The sequence below is a fragment of the Protopterus annectens genome, chromosome 11.part0 (assembly GCF_019279795.1).
Source record: "Protopterus annectens isolate FY-2018-M chromosome 11.part0, PAN1.0, whole genome shotgun sequence".
Classification (NCBI taxonomy): domain Eukaryota; kingdom Metazoa; phylum Chordata; order Ceratodontiformes; family Protopteridae; genus Protopterus; species Protopterus annectens.
Genome location: NC_056745.1, coordinates 520,570,146 through 520,593,928, shown reverse-complemented (window position 1 = coordinate 520,593,928; position 23,783 = coordinate 520,570,146). Strand labels below are relative to the sequence as shown.

The 23,783-nt window shown below is 37.0% G+C and overlaps 1 protein-coding gene across 1 annotated transcript in view; it reads right to left on the bottom strand.

The window, feature by feature from the left end:
- Positions 1-23,783, bottom strand: part of AUH (AU RNA binding methylglutaconyl-CoA hydratase) — a 1,941,763-nt gene that overhangs the window by 1,858,920 nt on the left and 59,060 nt on the right. The window contains exons 2-3 of the mRNA XM_044088029.1: positions 11,334-11,401; positions 11,162-11,249 (exon numbers count right to left, since the gene is read on the bottom strand). Coding sequence (XP_043943964.1) covers positions 11,162-11,249; positions 11,334-11,401 — 156 coding nt within the window. The remainder of the gene's footprint in view (positions 1-11,161; positions 11,250-11,333; positions 11,402-23,783) is intronic.

Genomic DNA, 23,783 nt, shown 5'->3' with positions numbered 1-23,783 from the left:
AGTTTTCTCCTCTCTTCTGTGTATCTGTGATTCTTAATATATACCTTTTTATTTTTGTTTTTTTGTGAAAATCCAGTAGGCACAAGTTGCGATCTTCAAGGGCAGCATGGAAGCAATATCTGGGAGACAGCATGATGGTTAAGATGTTGACCTCACAGACATGAGGCACAGGGATTGGATTTTCACCTTACAGGGAAATTGGCTAGGCATAACATGGCCCACATGGGTAGTTAGCCTAATACTTATGCATGAAGCTGTCTGGTTAAGTGACATGGTCAGAGTCACACAGAAAGCAGACAGATACTGAGGGAACCAGGAGTAGAGGATGAAGCTTATTATCAGCTCAAGAGTCTTAATCCTCTGTGCTAAACTGCTAGACAAAATATGCATCTGCAACTCAAGCTGTTCTGCAACAAGATTTTCCCTGTCTGCAGTCTTGGTTGAAAATCTCTAGCTTAAACCTAAACAGCAAACAAAGAAAACTGTAAACACTTCTTTGGAAGGGGAGGGGGCGCTCTGGTTAACAAATAACCATTAAATCCAGCAGTGAACAACTTACTGAAACTATTCCTCCCATCAAATGTCTTATTGTTACTGTAACTACAAAATTACATTTGACCTGCATTTTCTGACATGCACAAAAAAGATCTTTAACTATTTGGTTTACTGTATAGAATTAAATGTTTTCTAAAATCTGGTTTAAAACTAAAATTGTTTAATATATTATTATTATTATTACCCAAAGTCCTATATAATTCAGTTCTCTAATTAGTGAGTGGTATTAGTCTGCCTAAAGTGGCTGCCTGCTCGATCTGCTTTAAGTTTATATGAATAGTTCCTGTGATGCAGCTCCCTTGCTACAGCTTGGTAATGTAACACCTTCCAACATTAAGAAGCACTAAAAAATATACCTTCCTTGAATAAATATCCAAAGTTCAACCAGCAAGATGAAGGGTTTTACCAACAAAGTATAAATAAAGCGTAAATATCAGAAAATATGCTGGTATAAAAGGCCAAGTAAATAGTACTTCTCTCTTGTTCTCACAGATAGTCGTGCACAAAATCCACCACACACAAGCAGATAGAGTGGACACGAATAAAGCTTTAATTGCAAGTAAGCGCTTTCACCCGTAGGCTTCTTCAGACTTTCATTCCTAACTGTAGCAAAGCAGTTTAAATACACAGTTATGCAATGTTATTGGTTAATTAGACAAATTAAAAACGGCTTCAAGCGCTGCATTAAATTACAAAAAATACATAAAACACATGATTAGAACCATTGGAATCAGTTATTCAAAAAAATAATGTAAAATTAATATATTTATAATATGCAGTTAAAAAGTATGTATATGTATACATATTTATAAGATGTCATAAGAGCACATACTGATAATAATAAATACATATGTTCTTATATAAGAGTAAAGACATGACCCAATGAATAAAATGCTAAATAAGCATTATGGAACTGTACCCATGCTAATACCTGAATTGTCCATAAGTACAAAATGCTCTACATAAAAATATATACAAAAAATGTAGGGACTATGTAAATGAGGGCACATGGATAGGAAATAGGTGGAATAAAAACAAATAGATAGATAAAGTCCAACATCCATGTGTCAAACCTGATATTAATGCTTGGGTACTCGAAGTCTTCTACGTCTCAAAAAAGGTCTTATTTGTACTTTATCATTCAGGCCTGGAAATTGGTCGGCCCTACATCTAATAATCCACCTCATTTCATTCTGTAATGTGTAATTGATCACATCACCCCCTCTTATGTTACTATGAATTTCTTGAATAACATTAAACTTGTACTTATGTATAGTACCCAACTCCATAGTGTGTTTAGATAGGGCATTAAATAACGAGCCTTTTCTAATATGGTATATATGTTCCCTTATGCGTTCTTTCAGGGACCGATTGGTTTTTCCAATATAAAATGCAGGACATGCTGTACATCTAGCCATATAAACGATGTTTTTACTATCACAATTGGTATTTGTCTGAAAGTGATATACTTTAGCTGTAACTGGGTGAATAAAATCTATGCTTTCTTCAATATATACGCATTGATTACATTTCCCACATGGTCTCGTGTTGGTGTTAGCCACATTTGATCTATCTATGATTGAAACATTATTGGGTCTACACAAAAGTCTTCTTAAATTAGGTTGGTTCTTAAACACCAAGTTGGGTTTGGGGCCTACGATCTTACTGATCTGATCATCAAGGAGAAGTATGTCCCAGTGTTTATTTAAAATTTGCTTTAAGTAAATGGCATCCTTAGTAAAAAACATGGGAGCTCTGATATTCCCTAAGCTAGTGGGTAAATCTACAGTGGCTATACTCATAGGTTCCGAGAAGTAAGGTATAGCTATAGTACTTCTTAAACCATTCACTGCAGATGTGGTATGTACAAATATTTCTTCGCTATAACCTCGTTGTACAAATTTAACCCGTAAATCATTCAACTCTTTGGTATAACCTTCCTCAGTTGGGTTTAACCTAGATGCTTTCATGATTTGACCTTTCATCACGTTCTCGAAAACATGTTTTGGATGCATACTATCTCTGTGTAGTATGGTGTTCCTGTGACATAACTTCCTATGTACTGAGGTATTAAGTAAACCATTGCTAAGTCTCAAAACGTTAACATCTAAAAATGAAATTGATGATCAGATCAGTAAGATCGTAGGCCCCAAACCCAACTTGGTGTTTAAGAACCAACCTAATTTAAGAAGACTTTTGTGTAGACCCAATAATGTTTCAATCATAGATAGATCAAATGTGGCTAACACCAACACGAGACCATGTGGGAAATGTAATCAATGCGTATATATTGAAGAAAGCATAGATTTTATTCACCCAGTTACAGCTAAAGTATATCACTTTACTTGTGATAGTAAAAACATCGTTTATATGGCTAGATGTACAGCATGTCCTGCATTTTATACTGGAAAAACCAATCGGTCCCTGAAAGAACGCATAAGGGAACATATATACCATATTAGAAAAGGCTTGTTATTTAATGCCCTATCTAAACACACTATGGAGTTGGGTACTACACATAAGTACAAGTTTAATGTTATTCAAGAAATTCATAGTAACATAAGAGGGGGTGATGTGATCAAATACACATTAGAGAATGAAATGAGGTGGATTATTAGATGTAGGGCCGACCAATTTCCAGGCCTGAATGATAAAGTACAAATAAGACCTTTTTTGAGACGTAGAAGACTTCGAGTACCCAAGCATTAATATCAGGTTTGAGACATGGATGTTGGACTTTATCTATCTATTTGTTTTTATTCCACCTATTTCCTATCCATGTGCCCTCATTCACATAGTCCCTACATTTTTTGTATATATTTTTATGTAGAGCATTTTGTACTTATGGACAATTCAGGTATTAGCATGGGTACAGTTCCATAATGCTTATTTAGCATTTTATTCATTGGGTCATGTCTTTACTCTTATATAAGAACAATAACATATGTATTTATTATTATCAGTATGTGCTCTTATGACATCTTATAAATATGTATATATATACATACTTTTTAACTGCATATTATAAATATATTAATTTTACATAATTTTTTTGAATAACTGATTCCAATGGTTCTAATCATGTGTTTTATGTATTTTATGTAATTTAATGCAGCGCTTGAAGCCGTTTTTAATTTGTGTCTAATTAACCAATAACATTGCATAACTGTGTATTTAAACTGCTTTGCTACAGTTAGGAATGAAAGTCTGAAGAAGCCTACGGGTGAAAGCGCTTACTTGCAATTAAAGCTTTATTCGTGTCCACTCTATCTGCTTGTGTGTGGTGGATTTTGTGCATGACTATCTGTGAGAACAAGAGAGAAGTACTATTTACTTGGCCTTTTATACCAGCATATTTTCTGATATTTACGCTTTATTTATACTTTGCTGGTAAAACCCTTCATCTTGCTGGTTGAACTTTAGATATTTTACTTCGTGTTTTTGCTACTTCCAGCTTGAAGGGATGGCCGAGGATGCGGTAACGAACATTGAGCTGCCTTACATACCATCGACGTCGAACGTGACCTATCAGAGAGCCGAAAGGTTTAAAGCTTGTATTACCAGCTCTGAGAACCTGCTACTTGAATATGAACCTGTTTTTGGTACCAGTGATGGCGACGTTAACACGGAGAATTGCCTTGGATTAACAGAGGACTTACAGGAACTTGAAACCGAAACAATTAAATTACAAAGACTGCAACTCCAGCGTCAATATTTTGAAGCATGTTTGGTTAAGAAGATTATTCCACGAGGGCTTCGTGTCTTGAAAATGCCCACATCAGGTAACCGCTTTCCAGCACTACTATTCAAATGGCAGCAGCTCAATATTGAGCTTAGCTACAATTATATGAGACTCCTTATTGAGTTTCATAAACCAGAAGAGGATTTGCTGAGGACTAATGTTAATGTACTGTTAGGTAATATCAAAAAGAAATATCATGGTGGCGATTTTGATCTGAAGCTAGATAAAACTCTGGACAATGTGTTACTGTTTGAAAGGCGTCTTTTGGAACAGAAAAAGCATAAAATTATGAGAGATACCAGAGATTTTGCGAACTCTAATGTTTTTACTTGGCCGAGACAAAATGTTAACAGTGCTAACTTTACTAATAATATCAACAACTCGAACAATGTTGTTACTGAAGTTGTGAATGACCCCAATGAAGCTAATCATGGTAGTAATGTACTTGTACACAGTAATGAGCTTAATAATTTTAATAATGCCAATGGTATACAAAGCACTAGCAATTTGCGTTCTATGAACATGGATAGACCTGTGAATAGAAACGTGTCTTATACTGAAATTGTGCATAATGATAATGTTGAAGAAAATTTGAACCCACCCAGGGCCACTGAAGCAATAGTGAGGTCAGTCTCTATACACCAAAACTCTACACATGACACAGCTTATGACATTATTAGTGGGGAAGCAGTTGTTAGACGTAAGACACCTCTTCATGATAATCCCCATGAGGCTTTACAGACTCCTTTCCACATCGCACAGAAACAGTTCACAGGCAGAACAAGATCTATGAGCAGGGGCAGACAGAAAAGGAAGGGGTCAGATGGGGGGCAGCAGGAACCCACTCTAAAGAAAATGTGGGGAAGAACAACTCGCTTGTAATTAATTTGTCAAATAGAATTCTGACAGTCTATGAAGAACAGGTTTTGAATAAAGGGCTTAGCTTTATTCCAACCAAGAGAGCCAATGTAGCTGATTCTATCAATGATACTAAAATGTATTTAAGGAACATCCAACTTAAACTAGATTTTGGGAATTCAAACATGGGGATCATTGGTCCACGGTTTTGTCCAAATAGTGTGTATATCCCACAACTACATCCATTATTAGAGGTTTTCTCTAGATTGATAGAACATGACATTCACAATTATTTTGATCAAAGTCATGATGTCAGATATAAGAATAATCTTAGTTATAAGGAAAGACATGCTCTAACTAATCTTAGAAATGATAATATGTTGGTGATAAGACCTGCTGATAAAGGAGGACCGATAGTACTCTTGGATAAGGTGGATTATGATGTTAGCATGTATCAGCTTTTGAATAATCCGACTTTTTATCTGGAAATAGATATGACAACTGTTACAGAGAAGGTGTTTCAGACCTATGATATGCTAGATGATCTTTTAATGTCCTCTATCATTACCAAAGAGCTATTTGACTATTTTAAAGTTGCTAACCCACTGATCCCTATCATACAGGGACTTCCTAAGGTGCATAAATCCATGGTCAAACCGCCTATGAGACCAATTGTAGCAGGTCAGGGGTGGGTGACCGAACCGCTATCCATATTCACTGAGTTTCACTTAAGACCACTTGTTGACAGTAATAACAGCATCCTGAAGGATAGTAAACAGTTTTTACTTGACCTGTATGCTTATGTCACACAATTGGATGATGAGAAACATTATACTTTGGTAACATTAGATGTTGTCAGCTTGTTTACAGTGATTCCCAATGATGTAGGGATACAATGGATACAGGAATATCTTAGAACTCACTCTGAATATACCCCTGAGAAAGTTGACTTAATTACACTACTCTTAGAAACTGTTCTGCAGAACAATGTTTTTATGTATCGTGAGAAGGTGTTCCTCCAAAAAGATGGTGTAGCTATGGGCACTTCCTGTGCCAATAGCTACGCCAACTTGGTCATGGCACATTGGGAGGAGAATTTTCTCTTTAAGCTTAAAGCTTTTCACGACTATGTAGGATTATACCGTAGGTTTGTAGATGACCTCTTTTTTATTTGGCTGAGTGATGTTAATACGCTTAGGACGTTTGTTGATAGTATCAATGCGTCCACTAGTTTCTTAGAGTTCACTCTAAATTATTCTTTAGAAGAAATTTCATTTTTAGATGTTAACGTTTTGAGACTTAGCAATGGTTTACTTAATACCTCAGTACATAGGAAGTTATGTCACAGGAACACCATACTACACAGAGATAGTATGCATCCAAAACATGTTTTCGAGAACGTGATGAAAGGTCAAATCATGAGAGCATCTAGGTTAAACCCAACTGAGGAAGGTTATACAAAAGAGTTGAATGATTTACGGGTTAAATTTGTACAACAAGGTTATAGCGAAGAAATATTTGTACATACCACATCTGCAGTGAATGGTTTAAGAAGTACTATAGCTAGACCTTACTTCTCGGAACCTATGAGTATAGCCACTGTAGATTTACCCACTAGCTTAGGGAATATCAGAGCTCCCATGTTTTTTACTAAGGATGCCATTTACTTAAAGCAAATTTTAAATAAACACTGGGACATACTTCTCCTTGATGATCAGATCAGTAAGATCGTAGGCCCCAAACCCAACTTGGTGTTTAAGAACCAACCTAATTTAAGAAGACTTTTGTGTAGACCCAATAATGTTTCAATCATAGATAGATCAAATGTGGCTAACACCAACACGAGACCATGTGGGAAATGTAATCAATGCGTATATATTGAAGAAAGCATAGATTTTATTCACCCAGTTACAGCTAAAGTATATCACTTTCAGACAAATACCAATTGTGATAGTAAAAACATCGTTTATATGGCTAGATGTACAGCATGTCCTGCATTTTATATTGGAAAAAACAATCGGTCCCTGAAAGAACGCATAAGGGAACATATATACCATATTAGAAAAGGCTCGTTATTTAATGCCCTATCTAAACACACTATGGAGTTGGGTACTACACATAAGTACAAGTTTAATGTTATTCAAGAAATTCATAGTAACATAAGAGGGGGTGATGTGATCAATTACACATTAGAGAATGAAATGAGGTGGATTATTAGATGTAGGGCCGACCAATTTCCAGGCCTGAATGATAAAGTACAAATAAGACCTTTTTTGAGACGTAGAAGACTTCGAGTACCCAAGCATTAATATCAGGTTTGAGACATGGATGTTGGACTTTATCTATCTATTTGTTTTTATTCCACCTATTTCCTATCCATGTGCTCTCATTCACATAGTCCCTACATTTTTTGTATATATTTTTATGTAGAGCATTTTGTACTTATGGGCAATTCAGGTATTAGCATGGGTACAGTTCCATAATGCTTATTTAGCATTTTATTCATTGGGTCATGTCTTTACTCTTATATAAGAACATATGTATTTATTATTATCAGTATGTGCTCTTATGACATCTTATAAATATGTATACATATACATACTTTTTAACTGCATATTATAAATATATTAATTTTACATTATTTTTTTGAATAACTGATTCCAATGGTTCTAATCATGTGTTTTATGTATTTTATGTAATTTAATGCAGCGCTTGAAGCCGTTTTTAATTTGTGTCTAATTAACCAATAACATTGCATAACTGTGTATTTAAACTGCTTTGCTACAGTTAGGAATGAAAGTCTGAAGAAGCCTACGGGTGAAAGCGCTTACTTGCAATTAAAGCTTTATTCGTGTCCACTCTATCTGCTTGTGTGTGGTGGATTTTGTGCATGACTATCTGTGAGAACAAGAGAGAAGTACTATTTACTTGGCCTTTTATACCAGCATATTTTCTGATATTTATACCTTCCTTGTATGCTTAAAATGCTAACATACCAGCTATATCTCATTTCTTAAGCTCTGAATTCTGGAAGAGGATGCTCTGATTAATAGCAGAGCAGATAATATATAAAACAAAGAAATTCTAAACTTGTGAAGCCAAGTCCTTGACAGGTATAGGGGTTCAAACACAGGCATTCATATCTCACCTTTCTCCAGCTGATTAATATTTATCCGTTTTGCTGAACAGCACAGATGATATTTTCAAAATCAAAGCAGGTCACTGCATTCAATGTGAGGTTTCTTTAGTTCATTCTTAAACTAATTTCTGATGCTTACCATACCGAAAAGTGCTACTAGTAAATACCCAGATATGACATTCTTATTATTATGGACTGCAGCGGTACCTTTCTATAGAATGTATGTGACACTGTTATGCTGGAATTTTGTAAGGTTGGAGCTTTTCTTCTCCAGGCTTTAATAAAAACTGCCAGCTAATAAAATAAATAAATGATAAATAAGACAACCACTGTGATGCACTTTAATTTCTCCAGGTCTTTTGAGTTTCTAGTACCATGATGGAAATGGACCGCATTCCTAAGTCAAAATATGATTAAACTCATGAAATTAGTATTGTTTCAATCTTCATGATATCCAAAGGTGCTCTTCGCACCACCTGCAATATGCCCATAAATGACTCCTCCTGCAATTCATATGGAGTTACATGCATCAGTAGCATGTCTAAATGTGACTGTAAATTCTTTTTTATGAGACCCACTGCTCTTACTACTATAGGAACTGTCGGGGTATCCTTCTTCTAGACTGCCCTCATTTCTGCCTGCAAATTCTGGTATTTTACGACTTTGTCTCTCTCTGTAGGTAAGACACTGTAATCATTGGGTGTAGCAAATTAAAGGATCAATGCTACTTTTGTCTTCTTTTTATGGACTACTACATCTGTTTTTCTTGCATCTATTTTTTGAACTGCTGGGTAAGGGATGATCCCTTGTGATATAAGCTTCATCATTCTCTATAATGCTTTGTGGCTCTCATTTCCAGTGCTTCTCAGCTACTTCAATATTTGTTTGCACAATGCCAACGCAACGATCTTGCCACATTATTATGCCTTTCAGTATACAGGCCTTCTGCCATTAGTGTATCACACCCAGCAACAAGATGTGCGACAGTTTCCAGTTCTGTTTTACAAAACCTGCATTTGTCTGTTTCTCCCACATGTTTAATGGACTTTGTAAACCAGAGCACATAGTACACTATCCTGGGCCACCAATATTAACCTTTCATTTGCACCTGTGTAGTACAGACTGTTACTTATAAATAGGCAGACAGGTTATTGTGATTGCTTGTAGATGGTAATACTATGGATTTCACAGAACTGCCATAGGTCAGACCAAGAGCAAACTAAACTTTTTTTTTACTTCAAAATGTCAGACATTGCATTAGGAACATGTTTTAATGTTACTCTAGCAGTTTAAGAGCTGCAGACTTACAGACCTGCTCAGACTCAGAAGAACGTTGTCCATTCTTCAATACAGTCATTCACACTAACTTACTTAAAAATACTGTTACAGCAACATATAACATGTTTGGGAGTGGTTATTCTGAGACTTAGTGCAATCCAGTCACAAGGGTGAAGGCCAAATGACTGAACTTCAAAGCAAATCCTTACATAACACACATCCAGACATGGTATACTGTCATTATCAGAGTTCCTCGTCAGCCAATTGGTCTGAACACTGTTAAAGTTCTTATGATGTCATGACTGGACAACTGCATAATTATACATACAACAAACGCCAGCATCTCCTTTAGACAAAAATACTAGGTGAATTTTGTCAACAGCTCTACCACAGCACTGGTTATACCAGTGGAGTCTGACTTTTAAAATACAAGTATTTGCTAAACCAATTTCTTGCAACATTGAGAAGCACTATTCAAGTACATCTTCCTTATATACCTAAAATGTTAATACACCATCTACAACTAGTTTGCATAACTCTGAATCCTGACAAAAGAAGCAAAGATTAACAGCACTTCAAAACAATGTTGTATCACAGAAAACACATTCAACACCAAAGACCAGATTTTTTCAGAGTGCCAAAAATGGTAACTTCCACTCCTGCAAAAGTGTCCTGCAAATAAACTAAGGTGGGAGTGATACTAGGACAATATATAGTTTAAAAACCATGACTATATTTACCATTACTAAGCCACTGCATTTGTCTAAGTTTGTATACAAAAGAAAAAAAAAACAGCAAGGCTGTTATATCGCTCATCATGGCACCCACTTCTGCTGCTTCGCACTGCAGTGTCAAACAAAAGACACTTGAGTGCTGCTCTTAACTAGTGCCATGGGTTGCCTACCCCTGTGTAAAGAAGCACAGATTGCTGTGTTTTTCAGCAGCGCTACAGATTGCGCAGGATCCTGCGTAACCTAAAGAAGACCAAAGTGCTGTTCTTTTCACCAGTATCACAAACTGCTTGTCTGTGTCTAAATTTATGAAGGTCTGGGTGTTGCTCTGTTCACTACGGCCATGGATTGCATATCCCTGCCTACATTTAATAAGCCTAGTCATCTCAAACACAGATATATGGATCTCATTTTTCTACAACTGATCAATATTTAGCCTTTTTTTCTCCGAAGAGCTCAAAAAGATCTCAACACAATTTGAACACAGCATTACATTCTGTAAGCTGAATTAAATGCTAATTTTATACCTGCAAGAAATGGGATCTCAGTGCAAACAAAAGGAAGTATGTCTGCCAAATTGTTGTCAAGTACAGTTTAAGAAAAGGAAGCAAGAAAAGCATTTTCAATCTACTACAAATGAAGATACTGTAAACAGATACATGACCTTTTATTTACCTGATCTAGTTCCTTATGCAACTAGGTAAGGGTAACACACTGCTGGAATGCTGATGACTCACAGAAAATAGATAAAAACTGTGCGAACAAAGACTCCTTTTATAGTATTCATCTCCAAAATGTAAAAAAAAACAACTTTAGAAAAGTTTCTGCTTTGCTGTTCTTTCATTTATTTATCAATACCTGCACAGAATATACCAGGCACTTCACTCCGGAGTAAAACTGTTCGGACATTTTTATTAGTTTTCACTGCAGACATGGCTTCAGACATCTGAAAGAAGAAGAAACATTCTCTTATATTTTACACTGATTTTATTCCTTAAAAATGTGCACATTGCTTGCACTGATGACTTACCAGTTTTACAAGATCTCTACTAATTGCGTTTTTAGCTTGTGGGCGGTTAATTCCAAATACCACAATCCCTATCAAAAAATTAAAAAAAAAATCAGTTAAAAACAAAGCTCTTGAAATAAAACTTTCTGCTTTGAGTGACACAATGGGAAACTCAAATATATGGTAAGGTAGCAAAATTGTTCATCATTCAGCATGACAAAGACTACAGAAGTCCATTAATAAATGTACTACTTTATCATAAATAGAAAATGTTATTTCTATTTCCTAAATCCTTACAAAACTTACTGTTACCTCAAATGAAGGATCTTTTTAAAATTATTTTAAAGAAAATAAAATAGAATTTGCCATATTAAACCAGTATCTGAAGCCCATGCACACTGTTTCTCATTAATCTCTGCTGCACTGTGGGAGACAGGGGAGTAGAAGTAACCAACACAGCCATTATAAAGGTGCTTGGACTCTACTCTTTCAATTGGTTCCAAATGTAATGAGGTACAAAACACATAAAAACAACATAACAGATTTTCATGTGCTAAGTATGCATCTGTATGCTTGCATCCACTCTGTCCACACAACTGGCATTATGAAGGTAAATGCTAGAAGGACGTCTCGCCCACTTAAAGATCATGACACTCAAGGACATTCACATTATCACGCATCAACATGCCTGTCATGCTTATGAGTATGACCTCATATATGAATTATGGCCACATACATCACTAGCAATAGTGCAGCCACTTTCCACACAGCTTGCACTATCCATTTCTGAGATGAGTGTCAATGAAAAAAATGTGCACTGTTCTATAAAGACCATTAAATAACTTCTATACAGACTATTAAATATATTCAGCAGTCCCTTTATAGAGAATACCCTCACTATATTACAAAAACAATACAACTAGTTTGTGAACCCAACCTACCTTAAACTGTTTAGAAAAAATATATTTTTATGAATCTGACAACTGATTAGAGAAATGGAAAAGCGGTAAAAGATAGGGTTGCCACCAGTCAGGAAATTTTCCTGACAGTCAGGAAATCGGGGTCTCTGTCAGGAAATTTAGAAATCAAGATATCTGTTAAGAAATCCAGTTACTGTGAGCTCCTAAAAGATATTTTGAATCATTTTGAGAGATAATACATTTCTGAGGTACATAGCTCTAAATATATCAGGCACAAATCCAGAAATAATCAAGGACACTTTTAAAATATTAGTACTATTAACTTGGAACACTGATAGAATAAGGGAATGTGAATTAATTTACATTTTCTGGAGTAAAAGAAGTCTGTAATTGCCTTTACTTATTAATGAAGTGCAATTAACCACCTTTTCTCTAAAAGTCACCAGTTTTAGGAGTGATTAAGAGGGATAGAGTTAAAATCTGAGTCAAAATTAGGGACAGATGAGAGGTATGCTAAAGTATGCTTCCTAAAATGTATACTGTTTCATATGGATTTTTTATCTGCATTGAAATGCAGTGTAAAAACAAACCTTACTGTGACTTATACTTTTATGTTTGCGTGTGTTGGTGGTTGTGTATATACATGTATATAAGAGCAACAAGTCGGCTATAATTTATTTCACTTTTATCACAGTTAAACATCAGCACTGCATACAGTAGTGTCGATCTTTGGTGGTCTGAGCTAGCTGTGAGGGAAGGGAACCTATCATTGGTACAGGGGTACAGTGAGTAGTACTGCCATATCATAGTGCTTATCTCCCTGACTCCTTGGCTGTGGCTCCATCTTTGTGGAATCTGCATGCCCTTCCTGTCTTTGTATGGGTTTTATTCAGGTGCTCTAGATTCCTCCAATACCCCAAAAACCGTACCATAGGTGGACTGATGTTCTGTGTGTGTCTATACTGTGATAACACTGGTTTATCAGGGGTAATGTGTGTGTCAAAATTAATACTGGTGGATGAGTACATAGACCTCTGGTGTAGTGGAAAAAATATGGCATAGAATGCATCCCAGAATACTCAGAGCTTTTGTGGGCAGTCACTCCTGGCTGTACAAGTGGCTTAGCAGGGTCCTTTGCTGTGGGTCCCACCTAGTCTAAAACTGACCTCACACAGAGGTGGGCAAGGACATCACTGTAGTTTGTGTGGTGGCCAGGGATTCTGTGGTCATTATTTCTCTAAAGTTCTATCCAGTCAAACATCTGGAGATAGAATGGACATTATTTTTTAACTTTATTCAAAATCACAGCTTTGATATGTGTGTATAGAGGATCACTATAATTTTTCTAGGGCCAATGTACTGTGTAAGAGCAACAAGTTGGAATGAATTACTGTGATTGTTATTTCTTCCACTTTCTTCACAACTGAAATCAGATGTATATCAAATAGGTGTAGGGGAAAGGAGGCATGCTGTATCTGTACAATTGGCTGCAATATGTTGGAATATATTGCTGTGCTCTGTTTGTTCTCACTTTCATCCAAGTTTGACTTCAGAGAGGTACAGTGAAGGTGTCTGCTTCTTGTAGTTAGGCCAAGGCATTATGTTGTATAGCTGTATGACAGCAGCAACTTGAAATATGACTATGACTATTTGTCCTTTCACTTCCATCCTAATTTAACACCGGAAGGGTAGACAGAAATTGACTACATTTTTAGAGGCGGGGAAGGAGGAAGGCAGTCATCCCTGATAGATTTATGTGCCCTCACAAGTGTTTTCTTCTCAGTTTGTCTGTAAATGCTACTCAGTTTATTGGAAACTACTGTGTCATCATCCTTGAAAATAAAGCTTGAACAAAACTTATTTCTTCTTGAAAGCAAAAAGAAAATACTTACTTTCCTAAGTCATGATTCTGTTCAGGCCATTATTGAGCTAAAGGTTGTGGAAACAATCTCTAAAATTCACCTTGCCTCATTTAGAACCTAATAACTTCTGGTGGCCCTGTGGTCCTCAAACTCCCAGTTTAATTAAATTCTGTCCTTGATACTTATTACAGTATACTCTTGGCCATTTAGAATGTGTTGAAGGATGTAGGAAAAAGCTGACAAGGATGACAATCTTTAGTAAAACAAAACAAAACAAAAGCAGGTAGTATGTGGAGGCAAGAATGAGAGGAAAACAGAAGAGCACTGGGGCGAATGTCAGGGTGACAGTAGATAGCAGGAGTGCCATGGAACACTTTGTCTATGACTTCATATCATCTAAGGCTGCCCATGTAGTCACTGTGTATGGCATTTAAAAACCAGTACTTCTGGGTGTGGCTTGCTAAACAGAGTGTGTCTACCCTGAGGCAAGGGATGTGCTTTCATTCTGCAGAGGGTGTGGCTAATTTGTCAGAAAATGGAAGGATGAAAAGGTGGCAACCCTACTGAAAGTAGATATGCAAGCTTCTGTACCGGTTATACAGTAAAAACAAAATCTGACATGGCTCTGTGTCACAGAAGGATAATGTTCTGACTGCACTGCTAGTGACACTGTTTCAAATGCAGGTAAAGATACAGGAGAATCCAGTTGGGGAAGAAGAAAGTGAGTAGCCAAAGACATCAGGTCCATTTTTTTTTTTTTTTTGGGGGGGGGGGGGTAGGAACATTCACAAAACTTCTGGCAGTAAAGGATGGTGCTGCAGCAAAGTCCTTGCCGTTCTCTCTGCCGTCACCTAATAATTTGAACTATTGGAATGAGAGACCCCCTCATGATGGTCACCAAATTCTAGGAGATATGTCTGAAAATTGTCTGGGAGTGATGAAGAAAGAGCATCAGAGAGGGTAGATAAAATATTACAAATATATATTTTAATAACTTTAGTGCCTCAGGATATCTAGCATAAATACCTTCAATGTCTGGAATGGGCCTTATTTTTATACGGCAATGTGTGATGCAAAGTTATACGAGAAAGAGAACATGGAGTACTAAACAAGTGCATCTGATAACATAATGAGAAAATAATGCTGCCATTGATCCCCCATCCCTGACACTCCACACAGCAAGTTAAACTAAAATACAAGGTTCATTGCAACTGACTTACTCAAAGTGTATGCCTTTTACAATGCACAATAATATTTATTGAAAGGTTCAAAAGTTAATCTAAAAATAATAGTAAAAAAAACGGCTACCACCAAAAGCAGGTCTCTAGGTCCAAGAAGCCAATAAAATCCAAATGTGTATAAACCAAAGAAGGACCAGGAGTAGGCTGCAGGTTCCAGTATAAAGATTATTTATTGTAGAACAAACCACAGAATAAAAAACATAAGCGCTTTCATAGGTGTGTACCCCACTTCATCAGATGTGATTGTATTGCATCTTAACCTTCATTTTATACTCTAAAAGCACTAATCACATGTTGTTGAATAGTCACATGGCCTAAATATTTAAAACAATAAATACATTTATATTCAAAATATATATATGCATAATATAAATACACTCTTGTTAAAATATTAGTAGTATACTTAAAATAATTTCATATAAAGAAATTCATATATAAAAAGCTAACAGTTCCATTCAAATAAACACAGGGAAATATATACACAAAAATTCATCTAAAGAAGGATCTTTTCTTTAGTATAGGTTTTAGAGGTACATAGTCATTCAGGCCATGTCCACTATCTGCCTTAAGCCTTACAATCCATTTAGCCTCTAAGGCCTCTGTCTTGTTACGGACATCACCACCTCTAATACTTTCATGTACCCTCCCTATTACAAGAAATTTAAAAGTGTGTTCATCATCAGTGTCACTGACATGTTTGAAAAGTGCACTGACTCCATCCTTTCTATGAAAGTGGTATACATGTTCCCTAATCCGATCTTTAAGTACTCTGTCAGTTTTATCAACATAAAATCTTAAACATTTCAAACAGTGTGCAAGATATACAACATGTTTGGTGTTACATGTAGCCGAAACCTTAAAATTATACTGCCTTTTCTCATCTGGATTTATAAACTTAGAACTAGTATCCAAGTAGCCACAAAAATGACAATGCCTATACCTTCACATTCTGGGGCATTAAACTTACTTCTTGGGAAACATAACTGTCTCTTAAGTGACAACTCATTTCTAAACAAAAATTGGGGTTCCTGTTCTATAATATTACTGACACCCTTATGAGAGGTCAAAATTACCAAGTTTTTCCTAACTATGCCCATATACGTCGGTACATCAGACGAATAATACAAGGGTACCCTAAAGGTCCCCTTACCACTAGCAATACTCACTTTCCTGTTGACATGCCTCTTAGAAAAATATGGTTGTGACACTGAATCTCTAAGTTTAGCTACCTCTTCTATACTGTTCTTCACCAACTGACCATCATAGCCTCTCTCTATCAGTTCTTTAGTGATGCCTTCAGTGCACTTCAAGAAATCAAGAGTCCCTCCCATTAAGTCTAGAGGCTCTGAAAGCCTGATTCCTCACCACACTCTTAAAAATGTAGGGGGGTGCATACTGTCATAGGACAGTAAGTTATTACTTGGCATGATTTCCTGTACTGCTTCGTATACAATCTATTGTCCTCGTCTACCAATACTGTCACATCCAAAAAATGTATTACCTTATCAGAGTATGTAAACGTGAACCTTAAAAATGCAGTGCTTTCATTAACATACTGTATAAACTCAGTTAGCTCTTGCCTAGTTCCACTCCACACAATAAACAGGTCATCTACAAACCTTCTGAAAAGAGAGATGTGTTTGCTGAAAGGACCTCTTAGCATGTATTCAGATTCCCATACCGCCATTACTGCACTGGTGTAGCTATTGGCACACAAAGTGCCCATAACTACGCCATTGTTCTGCCAGTAAAACTCATCCACAAATAGGAATACATTACAAACACAGCACTATTTCAAGTAAGTTCTTAATAAGTTTGACCTGTCTGGCGTCAAAATTAGAATGAGTCCTAAGAAACTTCTCTATACTATTAATGCCCAAATCGTTCGGGATCATGGAAAAAAGTGATACTACGTCCACAGTGACCAAGATGTAACTGGCCCCTTCATTAAATACTTCCATGTGTTCAAATAGATCAGTTAGAAAATGTTCAGTGTCTCTTAGTACCTGTTGCACTTCATTGAGTAGGGGTCTCAAAATGTTCTCTATATATATGGAGATAGACTCCGTAGACCACCCTCTCCCAAAGACTATCGGTCTCATTGGTGGACAGGTTTTATCTTTGTGAATTTTAGGTAATCCCTGTACACTGGGGACAACAGGATGTTATATAAGAAAGTAGCCACATATCTCCTTAGTTATAGAACCCTCAATCAACAGTATGTCTAATTTCAATTTAATCTGATGCACCATTTTATCAATCTTCAAACGATTAATCTTCGTATAGAATCTGGTATCACATAACATATTAAACATAGTATATTCATTTTTACCAGCATCCATGATGACAATAGGTCCGCCCTTATCAGCGGGCCTAATCACTATGTCTGTATTTTTCTGCAACTGTACTAAGACCATCCGTTCACTCCTACTGAGATTATTTTTCCTAAAACCATTATTATAACTTATATTTCTAACATTTTGTGATCTATACACATCCTGTATACACATGGTTTCAAAGGCATGTATCAGCGGATTCACTGGTGGTACATAACAGCTAGGTTTCTTGAATAAATTAGTCTGTGTATCATTACCATTAAATATCAATTTAAGTGTTAAATCCCTACAAAACTTTTTGATGTCAAAGATAACTTCAGTAATGTTAGAATACCTACTTGGTATAAACGAAAGTCCTTTCTGCAAAATGTTCATTTCTTTATTGGAAAGTACATAACTAGATAAGTTCCAAATGAAGCCTTCTTGTGAAAGAAGTCCTTCTTGATGTTGCCCAATCCAGTCGTCTGCCCCTCAAATTTTCTTTTTTGCCGACTTCTGCTTCTCCCCCTGGTCCTTGATTCCAAGTCTCTCACAGGTAGGGGAAAGCAGAGTTTTTGTTGCACTAAAGGGTGGATGCCAACAACATTCTGTTGTAAGCCAATAGGTACACCAGAGTCAGCTGACTGATGCACTTGTGCTGTTAAAAGCATTTTCGGTCTCGCTCCAGTTCTGTTGCCTCTATCACTTGGTTGTGCTGAAGCGACTTGTATCACCCCATTCAGGACTGTGGAATCGCTCGCAGTAGTCTGCAATAAAGCCGTACCCACTTCTGCTTCTTCCTCGACGGTGCTCTGTCTCCGAACCTCCCTTTCACCAGCTGGTAACTCCTGTGGCTCGTCAAACCTTCTAGATGATGTGCACGCATGCTCAGAATTTGAATCTACGAACTTTGGCCAAGAAAAGATGTTACCAAGTGAGAAAACCTTCCGGTCTCTCTCCACTTTCTTCATTTTTTATTTACTTAGTTTGCGCTCATATGTGGAGACTGAATCTAAAGTCTCCACAAAATAAATGTCCAAAGTGGCACTATCAAAAAGGGATAGCAACTCACCGTATAATGTTCTGATAGAAAGAGATAAACACTGTATTTCCCTTTCAGCAGCTGCAAACAACAATTTCATATAGTTAATGCTGGTGTTTAAATTGACGTAATTAGATGAATCACATTTAATAATTAACTGACATTAAAACTAGAAACAACTGGTTCATAGTAAAAGTATTATAAATACCTAGCTAAAAACTTCTTCTATAAAAACATACTGAATATGAACAGTAACGGCAAATAAAACAATAATAATAGCATAAAAAATAAAAATAAAAGTACATGTGGATGTCCCATTTCAATAAATATATATATATATATATATATATATTATATATATATATATATATATATATATATATATATATATATATATATATATATATGTAATGTTTTTTTTCATTTTGCTTTACATTGAATAGGTTTTAACCTGACAGGGTATATCTGGATCACAAGTGAGTGGTATGTTTATTCTGATGAAGTTTTTTATCAATGAAAACGTATGTGGATTGTATCTAGTGTTAAATAAACTGGTGCTTCCTTCTACCTTTGGTGGGTACTGTTAACTGTGAATTGAAGTTATAAGTTCACAGGTAGGTACTAGGCTATTGGCCCTAGGGCCTATATAAGCCTAGCCAAAAAGGTACCCTGGCGTTCGCAACCCAAGAAAATTATTTTCCTGTGTCCCTGTTGAGCAGAGCCACAGAGGTGATCCCCGGGGTGAATTTCCTATTTCCCATCCAATCATCAAGATTTTTCTTGAAGAGTGCTAATGAGGAGCTTTGTTTGATATAGATAGGTAGTTGGTTCCACAGTATGGGAAGCCTCTGGGACAGGAATCTACCCCTCCAGCATGTTCTGTTTATTGTGGTGACAAGGTTTAGGACCCTAGAGCATGTAGCTCGGAGGGATTGGGATTTCTTTAAGTGGAGCATGTCCAACAGCTCTGGGTTTCACATAACTTTGTATGTTAGGCAGAGTTTGCCTCTGAGTAGGCGATATGCGATGGAGTAAAGCTGAAGTTTTTTGAGATGGTCTGTGTAGGGCATCTGTTTGAAGCCGGTAATCCTCTTTGTGAGGTATTTCTGGGGCATTTCCAGTTGTTGTAGATGTCTTGTGAGGTACATACCAAAAGGGGCGTTGTACTCTATAATGGGTCTAGTGAGTGACGAATAGAGGGGAACAATGACCTCTTTTTTCCTGGATGAGAAACCTTTTGTGATGAGGTGTGCCACGTAGAAGGATTTCCTGACTACTGTGGCGATGTGATTATCAAAGGAGGGACTACTGTCCACCTGTGTCCCAAGGTCTCTTATCACACTTTCGGTGTTAAGTAGACTACTGCCTATGTGGTAGCTCATGGGTATGGAGTTTTTACCAAAGGGGATGACAATGCACTTTTTGGCATTAAGCATGAGGCCATGGCTTTGACACCAGGCATCTGTCTCCGTGCGTCCCTTTTGTAGGATGTCCACATCGTTAGGAGTATCGATTATGGCTCCTAGTTTGCAGTCATCTGTGAACTTCGTTAGCCAAAGACCTTCTCTGTTAGCCTGTACTTCAGAAAAGTAGACACCAAACAGTAGAGGACCCAGGACTGAACCCTGTGGTACTCCACTTGTCACTGGTCTGAAGTCGGATTTGGAGTCTGCTACTTTCACAGTGTGGGTTCTGTCAGTGAGCCAGTTGGCAACTCATCTTGTGACATACGGATTTATACCTAGTTTAGTGAGCTTATCTATAATTCCAGAGTGGAGGATGGCGTCAAAAGCCTTGGCGAGATCTAGATAGGCTGTGTGAACCTTGTCTATGGCTTTGATGACTGCTTCAAAGAAGTCTATCAAGTTTAGGAGACATGATCTGCCTTTTACACACCCGAACTGGGTGGGGTCCAGAATTTGGAGATTACCAGTGTCTTTGTTTATAAGATCCATGATGATACATTCCATGGCCTTGCAGACCAGGATCGTTAAGCTAATGGGACGGTAGTTCCTGGGGTCTGTGGTGGCTCCCCTTTTGCGGAGTGGGATAACCGTCGCTGTGCACCATTCAGTGGGCATAAAGCCTGAGATGAGGCTATGAATGAACATGGTGCTTAGGTGGGATGCCAGTTCATTCTGCAGTTCATGTAGAACGCAGCCTGGGATGTTACAAGCAGCAGTTGTGTTAGACTGACATGGTAATGGATTAGGTTATGTTGTTTTGCCAAATCTACATCACTTTGTTGATATTAGACCAAAAGTACTCAGTTTTTTTTTTTTCTCTTGAGATTGCTGCACATTTTTTCCTATCTGAGTTTATTTCTCCTTTTGTAAGACTATGTAAATATCAGTACTGTACATCATTTGGTAGTACCTTATTGGCTTGCCAGGTCGGCCACAGGTCATCCCTTTGTCTCATTTATTGGTTTATTAAGGGCAGGTTGATTTAATATGCTGAGAAAGATTTCAGTTAATTTTTTTGTAGCTCTGTTTGGTGGCCGAATTTTAAATTGGTTCCAGCTGCAAAGTCCTAGTGCACATCTGGATGTATCTCTGTTAAGCCTAGGGAGCTTTCTTACTAGACTGCAGTGTTAATTTTTGGAACTTCTGCAGGTCCTGACAGCACGTGTAGGCTGATGATCACTCAGGGTGTCTAGTAAAATTTCAGCCTGAATTATGTTCTTGGAATGGAAGATTAGAATTCAGTTAAGGATAATATTCTTGTTAGCAGATTTATAATATCTAATGGAGCTATTTAGTTGCAAAAAGCCCAAAAAAATTACTAAAGAAGAGGGAGATGCCATATCCAGGGCTGACCAGCTTTATAATTAAGTATCCTAAAATGAGAGTATCATGACCAATATGACTTATTACCCAAGAGAGAATGACCTCAGTTATGGGAAGGTTATTACTTAGAGGAATGTTGTTGTGTCTTCTGGCTTTTTCCCGGTTAGGTGTCGCCACAGTGGAACTCCGGTCCGCTAATGATTGGCAGTAGATTTTTCACAAACACCGAGGTGCCAGTTCGACGTTCAACCTTCAACGAAGGCACGCCCATTTCACATGTCTTTCGAAGCCCACCCAACCATGGGGAGGACATGCAGACTCCACACAGAAGGCACTACCTGCACTCCAGCCGAGAATCGAACCTCTTGCTGTGAGGCAACAACTCTCCCGCTGCACCACCACGGATTACTTAGAGGAATGTAACATGCAATAATACACAGGCCTTTGTACTTGTTTAATTTAAGAAAAGTTATTAATATTTCAGCATTACCAAATTTTGGTATTTCGTTGTTGAAAAGTGGCAGCCCTAGATCTGTAGGGCAGATGAGAGTAGCACCCTTTTCTCTCTTTTTTTTTTTCTGCCAGGCCTGTTAATATTAAATCCTTGAAGTAGAATTTCTTCATCCCTGATGCCTGGTTTCTATTACAACAAGGATAAAATAATAAAACGGCAGGCAAAAAGGTGAAGAACAGACTCTTTTAATACATGAGTTTAGCATTTTTGTCCTGGTAAATGGACGTCTTCACAACAGAACAAAAAGTCATTTGGTACCTATATATATATATATATATATATATATATATATATATATATATATATATATATATATATGTATGTATATATACATTTCCTCTTTATAATCTCGAAATACTGAAAGCTCGACTTTCAGTATCTCGAAACTATAAAGTCGAACAGCCCACAAACCCGAAACACACAAACACGAAAAAAAAAATCCCGAACATTCACAAACCATACACCACACAACACACACACTATTCAACCCACAACACATAAACAACACAATCCTACACTACATCTACGCAGGGGGGCAAGCCCCCCTGCACCCCCCACACACACCCCTATTTATATATACCAACTCTGAGATCGCACTAACAGTTAAGAAATGCATTACTCACATGCAGACATTCCACACTCCCTCACACACACATACACACACACACCACACAAACACATCCAACACTCACACTCATACTGTCACCTCCCTACCCTACCCCACACGCACAACTTACAATAACACTCACATACACTCACTTACCTTCACTTCCGTAAAACATCCCAGCCAAACACTTCCCATCCCGTTGTTGCAGTGCATAAGCGCGGATTCGAGATATTCGAATCCACGCTTATGCACTTTCGATATTTTTCATTTTCACCTTTACGGTCCCAAGATACTGAAATTCAAGCTTTCAGTATTTCGGGATTGTAAAGGGGAACTATATATATATATATATATATATATATATATATATATATATATAAATATAAATATATATATATATATATAAATATAAATATATATATTTTTTTTTTTTTTTTTTTACATTTGTTAACTGGGGGTGTCTGACTGAGCCGAAAAGGCCCTTTTTCAGCAGAGGCCCGGGGAGAAAAGCTCCACAAAGAAAAATTACAGACACATTTAGTTATTTAGACATGATCAGTATACACACAAATTACAGGAGACATGTTTTTACAGTGGTATGCGGCACATAAACAGTTACAGTGGAGAGAACAAACAAAACACACACACATATATATATATATATATATATATATATAGATATAGATATGTATATATATATATATATATATATATATATATATATATATATATAAACAAACAATGCTTTCCTAGATTCAATAGAAATCAGACAAATCTATTGGCTAATTAATCAACCATCTCAATTAAATACAAAAAAATATATATATTTAACAAAACCCGCCACAAACAACAATATACAACATTCCTACAGCCAACATATTAAAGATACATACTGTTGTTGTTGTTGTGTTTTTCGGCTTTTCCCAGTTAGGGGTCACCACAGCGGAACTCCGGTCCGCTAATGATTGGCAGTTGATTTTTACGTACCGAGTTGCCAGCCCTGACACACAACCTTCAACGAAGGAACGCCCATTCACACGTCTCCACGCAGAAGACGCTCTAGCTGAGAGTCGAACCGGATAGCGTCTTACTATGAGGCGACAACGCTACCGCAGCACCACCACCGCGGATAGTCTAAATGTATCACGTAAAATATGATGCTTTTAATTTTAAAACACTAC